The 7576-nt window shown below is 39.0% G+C and overlaps 1 protein-coding gene across 1 annotated transcript in view; it reads right to left on the bottom strand.

Moving 5' to 3' along the window:
* The window catches only part of LOC121947792 (1-phosphatidylinositol 4,5-bisphosphate phosphodiesterase beta-1-like), a 33371-nt gene extending 27259 nt beyond the window's left edge, over window positions 1-6112 (bottom strand). Inside the window, exon 1 of the mRNA XM_042492908.1 lies at window positions 6066-6112. Within this exon, the coding sequence (XP_042348842.1) occupies window positions 6066-6112 (47 nt within the window). The remainder of the gene's footprint in view (window positions 1-6065) is intronic.
* Between the last annotated feature and the right edge of the window lie 1464 nt (window positions 6113-7576).

Below are 7576 nucleotides of genomic sequence, written 5' to 3'. Positions count from 1 at the left end.
CACACACACACACACACACACACACACACACACACACACACACACACTCTGCCCTACTTCCTGTCATCCTGAAAGCATCAACCAGGACAACACAGATATGAGTCATTTATTCCTCTCCGTCTCGCTGTCCGTCTGTCTGGAGTTATTACTGTATACACGGAGCATCCCATAATAACACTTCATGTGTGAAATATCGTCTCTGCTCTTCAGCCCGAGGGTTACTCTTTTATTTTGAAACAGTGTGTTGATTTTTTATTTTTTTATGGTGTTAGTGAGGCTGGTCTTTGCCCGAGGCGAAGGAGGCCCACCTCCCTGAAAAACACTGCAGGAAACCCAACTTTTTGTCAATATTATTTATTTTATGTTGGTTTTATTTTGTTGCCCCCTGCAACTCTATTCTGCCTCTTTTATTTTTTTAATACTTTTTTGCTTGTGTTACTATTTTTTTACTGATGTGGTTTTTTTAATTTTGAATATCTTCTATTTGTTTTTTTTCTTTTTTCTTTTTATGTATTTGCTCATATTCTATAACACTTTCTAAATTTGTGCTTAAGTTATAATATATCTCTTATTTATTTGTAAATTTTTGCTTATGTTATTATTTATGTAAAGTAAAAACTAAATGAATTTTTACAAACGTCTGTAAAACATGTTCCCCCCTTAAGTATCCATTTACAATTGTTACAAATTATTTTATTTATTATTTTTATTCTGTGAGTTTTATTTCTTTAAATAATTGTCTTTAACTTCTAAATAAACAAATATTTAAAGTAATATTTAATACAGCCCCAAAATCTCAAGTCAATTTTAAAAAAATCTGAAAATTTAATTTTTGGGACTGAATTTGTGGACATTGGGGGAAAAAAAGTCAAATTTAGATTTTAAAATTGCAAATCAAGAAAATTCACATTTTGATTTTAAAGATGTGAATTCATAATAAATTAGGTCATATAAATGTTTTTTTTCCACAGTCAAATATTTCAATGCAATGAATTCAGCAGTGTTTAAATTTCAATATGAGGTATTTAGTGGCTGTCAGAATTCAAACACTTCTGTCTCTTATTTGCTTCCAGGTCTGAACAGGTGACTGGGCTCAGGTAAGGTGCACGTCCCTGTATTTATTTATTTAGTTCTTTTAAAGATTTTATTTGACTTTTCACATTTGATTTATTCTTTTAAAAGTTGAATTTAATTTTCTGTAATTTTTATTTTCCTACACATAGCTCTTAATACCATTTTAAACCCTTCTTCACAGTTAAAGATCTGGTGGGGATTTACTGAATATTTATTTAGTCTTAAAAGAACTGCAGTTAGATTATAAAATATGCACAATGCGTTCTTAAAAAAAACTGACAAAAACAGCCGGGACTCGACCTCAGTGTCCTCAGCAGTCTGAGCCTTCACAAAAGCCCCAAATTACCATCTTATATCAAACAAAACTGCAGAGGTGTTCTGCAGAAATAGTTTGCAGTTTTTCAGGAAAAATGCCTTCAGCGTGCACACACGCACACACGCGCACACACGCGCACACACACACACACACACACACACACACACACGCGCGCGCACACACACGCACACACTGTCGTCCCTGCAGGCGGACATTAGCATTGTAAATGTTGCAGCCGCCCAGCAGAGCGCTGAACTCTGCAGACGAACAGCAAGCTGCCGCTGCTGACGTACAAGAAACCAGGAAACAACTAACAACAAGAAGACGCCATGGGAACAGGAAGTACACAGCAGGATGATGTCACAGTGGCAGACAGAAGTAGTGACCCCACCCACGCCGCCTCCTCCCCACCTCCCCACCCTCCCGTCAGCCTCCTTATGAGGACAAATCGATGTTGGCGTTTGCTCAAAGAGCCGCAGAGTTTACTCAGAGTCTGACTGATCAATGCTGCAGTTTACTCAAGACATTCAATAATCACACGGACGGACAGACAGAGAGACACACAGACGGACAGAGAGACAAAGAGACAGACAGACAGATGGATGGACAGCAATAGTTGTTCTTATTACAGAAGATGATAACGAGAGCAGGGGGGCAAAAAACGATTAGAAACAGTCGTCTTTCTCATTAAAATCTGAAAATTCCTGAACGATAAAATAAACTCTGGATTCCCAAACATTTTCATGGACAAAAAAAAATCAAAACTGACTTTTCAAGGACTCCAAACTATTTTTTTTTTTGTTTTGCCCCACCTTTTCACAACGGTACAACCCCATTTTTTTCTTTACCAAAGACTTCAGTTTTACCAGTCCTGGTTTGGGGTTCACACCCATTTCTGGTTAAATAAAATGGTGTATAAAAAAACAGGCCAAAATGAGTGTTTAAAGAACTCATTTTGGCCTTTTTGTTTCTTTCTTTCTTTCTTTAAAAATCACCAAAACTACACGATATATCACAGTCAGACCTAACAAATAGAGTACTATCAGTGGGTGAGAACTGACACGGACAGTCTCCTGTTGTGTTCCACATGTGGGAAAGGTCAACTCTGGACAATGTCCAGGCCTGATTGTGCGGACGTTGTCCACAGTTAGTATGAGGTTATTTCCTCCTCTGCGAGGGATAACAGAGCTGCATTATCATCCATCTCTTCCAGGAGTCCTGCCCTCCACAGGAAAGTAAAAATTCATCTCAGTATGTTTGCAGTTATTTCATTAAATGAATCATCATGAATCATATACTGACACTGCAGCTTCAGATCATTTCTGAAGCTGCAGTGTCAGTATATGATTTTAAGGCTGGGCAGCAAACGTGTAGAATAACTTAAAAAGTGAGCACGTACAGTGAAATACAACATTTTGGCAACAATGTGAACTCTTCACAGCGTTAAGGAGTCCTGTACTGATTCATCAGCGCTCTGCTGTAGCACTGTCAGACTCCAGCGGACAGTTTAAAACTGAGAGAATAAAAGTCGATGCAGCAGAACCACAGATATCGTCTCCACACATTCTTCTTCCTTTTTTAAAACCTCTTCAGCCCGAGCCGACGCCGTCTGACTGACAAACAGCTCGACTTCTTCCACACGTAAAAAAAAAGAAAAAACAGCGAAGCTCCCCTTTAATCTCAAAGCTCTGATTTTTTTGTTTTTTGTTTTTTTCCAACTGGTGAAACAAGCGTCAATCTTTCATCAGACACAAAACGTGGAGGAGCAGCGAGCAGTCCGTTGCATGTTGTTACAGCACTTTGAAAACAGCTTTCTACATTTTAAAGCACGTGTTTTATAAAAAATGTACGACTGGCAGTCAGAGATCAGAACAGAAAACAGCGCAGAGGTTTTTACATTTTCCCTCTATTCTCTCTCTGCTTCAGCTTCAGCTTCAAAACGTCACACCTCAGTGAGAGCTGCAGGTCAAAGGTCGCAGGGAACCGCAGACGGACACACATTCCTCAGAGTGACGATGATGAAGACGACGACAGTGTGTGTGTGTGTTTGTGTGTGTGTCGCCCTGAAACCAGAGCTCATTCAAAGTTAATCAGGCACGCTGCTAACTCCTAACTTATTTAAATCTGCTGTTCTTCTTCCTCTTTTTGGCTTCCTGTCTGCAGTCAGGCTGATGGATGTGACACCTCCTCCTCCACCTCCCTGCTCCATCATCACCATCCTCATCCAAACAAAACACCGAAACACCAAAACACTGACACCTCTCACTATAGGTTCACCTTTTTAACAAATTACTGCACAAAACACATCCACAGCTAAACTGGAGGACAACAGTAGAAGTATTCAAAATGTTGTCAAAAATTCAGTTTTTCAGGTAAAGTTCAGAAATGTTACACATTTTATCGACCATGACAGAAACATTTTGGCATTTTATTCATGAACCCTGAAGATTTACTCAGCAAGTATATATTTACAGCAGCATCTACAGTCAAACATTTTGATGCACTGCTGGCTCCATTTTGGATAAATCAAAAGAGCGTGAGATAGAGCCCAAAAGCACGAGACCCACTGCAGATGCCTGGGAGTTGGCAGCCCCAGTGGGGAAAGGGTTAACAGAATTTTTAAATAACCGAAATACCCAACATGGGCAAGATGTCCGCGTGTGAGCGGGCTTTTGGACATGTATTGTCATAATGAAAATATCATGTTATTATCAGAATTTTAATTCAGCTTACATGTAAGCCATTATCTCCATGTTCATGGTCTTTTTATTTTATCCTGAATTGTGCAGTAATTTGAAAACTCTGTTTAAATGTGAGAGCTGTTAATTAATCATCAATAATCGGTCTATTGATCCATGAAGATAATTGTGGTATCACCTTGAAGATGGTTTGCAGCAGGGGTATTCAAGAAATTGTTATTATCTAGTAAACTTTCCAGCATTATATAAAAATGAAAAGCTCCATCTTAAACAAACTTCAGGTAAATTGAAGCACATTGTGCTGATAATAGGGCCAACCTCTCCTGACTGCAGGACTCTGACTTCAACTTCTCAGGAATGAAAAACTTTTGAGTCGGCCTACTTCTCCTATAGCTGCCAACAGCCTGACAACATTCACAGTTAGAGAAAGAAAATAAGCTCATGTGCTTGTGGCCCCAGGGCCCCCAAAACATTACATCACATTGTTCAGTGTTGTGTGACATTAAAACCACAAAATATTCAAGATGCCTCATTATAAAGCAGACAGTCATGTGATCTGTACAGTAATATGGTGACTGTGACAGTTATAGAAACCATTTAAACAGCTGCTGTAATACCCCGAATGAGAAGTCAAACGTGTTTGTTTTGAAGATGTTTCATGTTCCCAGATGGTTTCAACTGAAGGATTGTTAGACGCCTGTTTGAGAAGATTCAAACAAATCTATCACAAGGTTATAATGCGGTCAATCCAATCTGGATTTTAATTTAATCAAAATTAGCTTCTAATCAGCCTGGAGAGATAATGAAGCTGATGCAGAAACAGAGAAAAATGTCTAAACTACTGAATAAAATCAGAAGATTCAAAGTTTTATATGTTCCTCATTTTGTCAGATAAAAGCAAAGAGGTAATACCAAAGTCCAGAGGTCAAAGGTCAACCCAGAGGTGCTTGCCTCAAGTACCAGTAACAGCAGGTCAAAGGTCAAACAGCAGCTCAGGTGTAACAGAGGCTGTTAGCCGATTCAAACATCAGACTGCAGATGATTACTGAATGTAATGAGACAATTACACTCTGTACAACTCACCTCTAATGTCAACACTCACACTGAGAGACACACACACACACACACACACACACACACACACACACACACACACTCGCCTGAGCAACACTGGAGGCAGTTAAGTGTTTCTCTGAGGCGTTTAGGGACTTTCTGCCTCTTCCAGCTGTCAGAACCAAAATTCAATGATGGACGATGATTGGCTGTGGCTGCCAAGCGTGCGCACACACACACGCACATGCACACACACACACACAAACAAACACACTGAGCATTACACACAGACACACAAATACACACTCTCCTGAAGCTGCTGGTGAAATATTCAGTGCTGCGCTCACTAAAGGCAGCTCATCTGCCTCCAGACATTTACACCTCATTTTGGCAATTTAGTGTGGCATTCCTCCTGCAGCCCAACACACACACACACACACACACACACACACACACACACACACACACACACACACACACACACACACACACACACACACACACACAGCAAAGTAAAGCTGGTTAATTCCAGCCGCAGTGAGTTTCTACGGTGTTAAACCCACTCAATGGTTCTCTGAGGCAGCACTCAAACCAAAGCTAATCGCTAAAGCTAAAATATGTACATACACACACACAGACTCATGAAAGTGTGTATTAATGTGTGTGTGTGTGTGTGTGTGTGTGTGTGTGTGTGTGTGTGTGTGTGTGTGTGTGTTTAAAGCACCAGGGCAGTCAGTTATTAGAGTGCATTAAAATCAACAGCAAGGAAAATAAACACAGCTAGCTCTATCATACTAACATGCTAATTAGCTTAGCTGCTAATTAACCTGCTAATCAGCGGATTAACCTGCTAATCAACAGCTGCTAAAAGCTCATTCTAATTACAGCAGCTCACTAACTAAACAGCTCACCCACTGACTAACCGTTTAACCTGCTGACCAACCAGTTTACCTGGTAACAGGGACACCATGTTTACACGTAGCTTCATTAACTACAGGCTGCTAACCAACAAGCTAACACGCTAAATATCAGGGATGCATGATAACATCGACACGTCTCCGGTGTCGGCTGTTTTTGGTTTTAAAGTGAAATATAAGAATCTGTGTTGATTTCTGCTGATATCACAAACTGATTCTTTTAAATTAACAAAGTGAAGAATCATTAAATATCAGCCCTAAATTAAAGTATTTTTCTTATTTTGCAGAATGAATGAATGAATGAATGAATGAATGAATGAATGAATATTACAGACGGTGAAAAGCGTGTTTCATGTCTCTATCACCATCAGAGTCTGCAGAAAGTGACGTTCATTCACTACAGAAGAGACCTGATCAGCACTGACATTAGGAGGGAACAATATCAAAATCAGTTATTGCCCAAATGAGTTGTTATACATCTGCAAAAAAAAAAAAACAATATTGTGCATCTGCTGAAGAAAATCCCCAAACCTGCTAATATTCTACTATTGCACAGCCGACCTCCGAGCCAATATAACCAACACCTGCCTTTAGCAAATGTTTAAAAAAACTGGAATTTTCAACATCATATACAGAAAATTCCCGTTAAAGTTTTAATAAAGTTTAGTGAAAATTTAAATTAAAAAAATAATAAATAAAAATAGGGGTTTTAAGAAGTAAAAGTTCACCCCATGCTGACACGTACTTTGCACTTTTTAATTAATTAATTTTATCAACGATCAATAAAATAAAATACAGATACAGATAATTGGCAAAATGCCAAATATCGGCCTCAGTAATCTCCCAGGCTGATATATTGTCGACCCCTAATTGTAATAACACTAAAAACAGGCAGAGAAACACAGCTGTCAAGCACCTCTAGTTAAACACAACACAAAAACCAGTCAAACCCATAAACATGTGCAACTGTCTACAATGATTTCAGTGATTATTTGAATAACAGTCATGTTTGCAGCGTACATGAAAACAGAAAAAGGCTTACTGCAGTAAAACCACGCAACGATATTTTCTCAGTACTTAAAAATTCACTCAAACTCTCGGACAGAAATCAGCTCAGACATTTTCAGGTCCTTCTGAAAATGACTACATGTGTATTTTAAAACTTTTTTCTGTTTGAGCCCAACATCAACAAAATATTGTGAAGACGCAGAGCATAATGGGTGTGGTTTGTACTCACGTACGTACACAGATAAGAGAGAAGCAGTATGAGCAGAGATTTCTATACGAAAAGCAGCCAGTGAAACAGAGAAGGCCATACAGCAGCAGCAAACAGTGTGTTCAAGGTTTCATAGCCAGAAATAAAAGATAAAGCACAATAATAACCAGCTTCTTGAGGCACTGGTCAGATGTATTCATAAAGAGTACATCATTGTAGTCAGAAGCAGCCAACTAACTAACCAGAAAATCTGCTAACTCAACAACCTGGTAACTAAACAACCAGCAGAGACACCGCATTA

This window comes from Plectropomus leopardus, chromosome 9 (genome assembly GCF_008729295.1).
Source record: "Plectropomus leopardus isolate mb chromosome 9, YSFRI_Pleo_2.0, whole genome shotgun sequence".
NCBI classification, from domain to species: domain Eukaryota; kingdom Metazoa; phylum Chordata; class Actinopteri; order Perciformes; family Serranidae; genus Plectropomus; species Plectropomus leopardus.
This window is presented reverse-complemented; position numbering and strand designations above follow the sequence as displayed.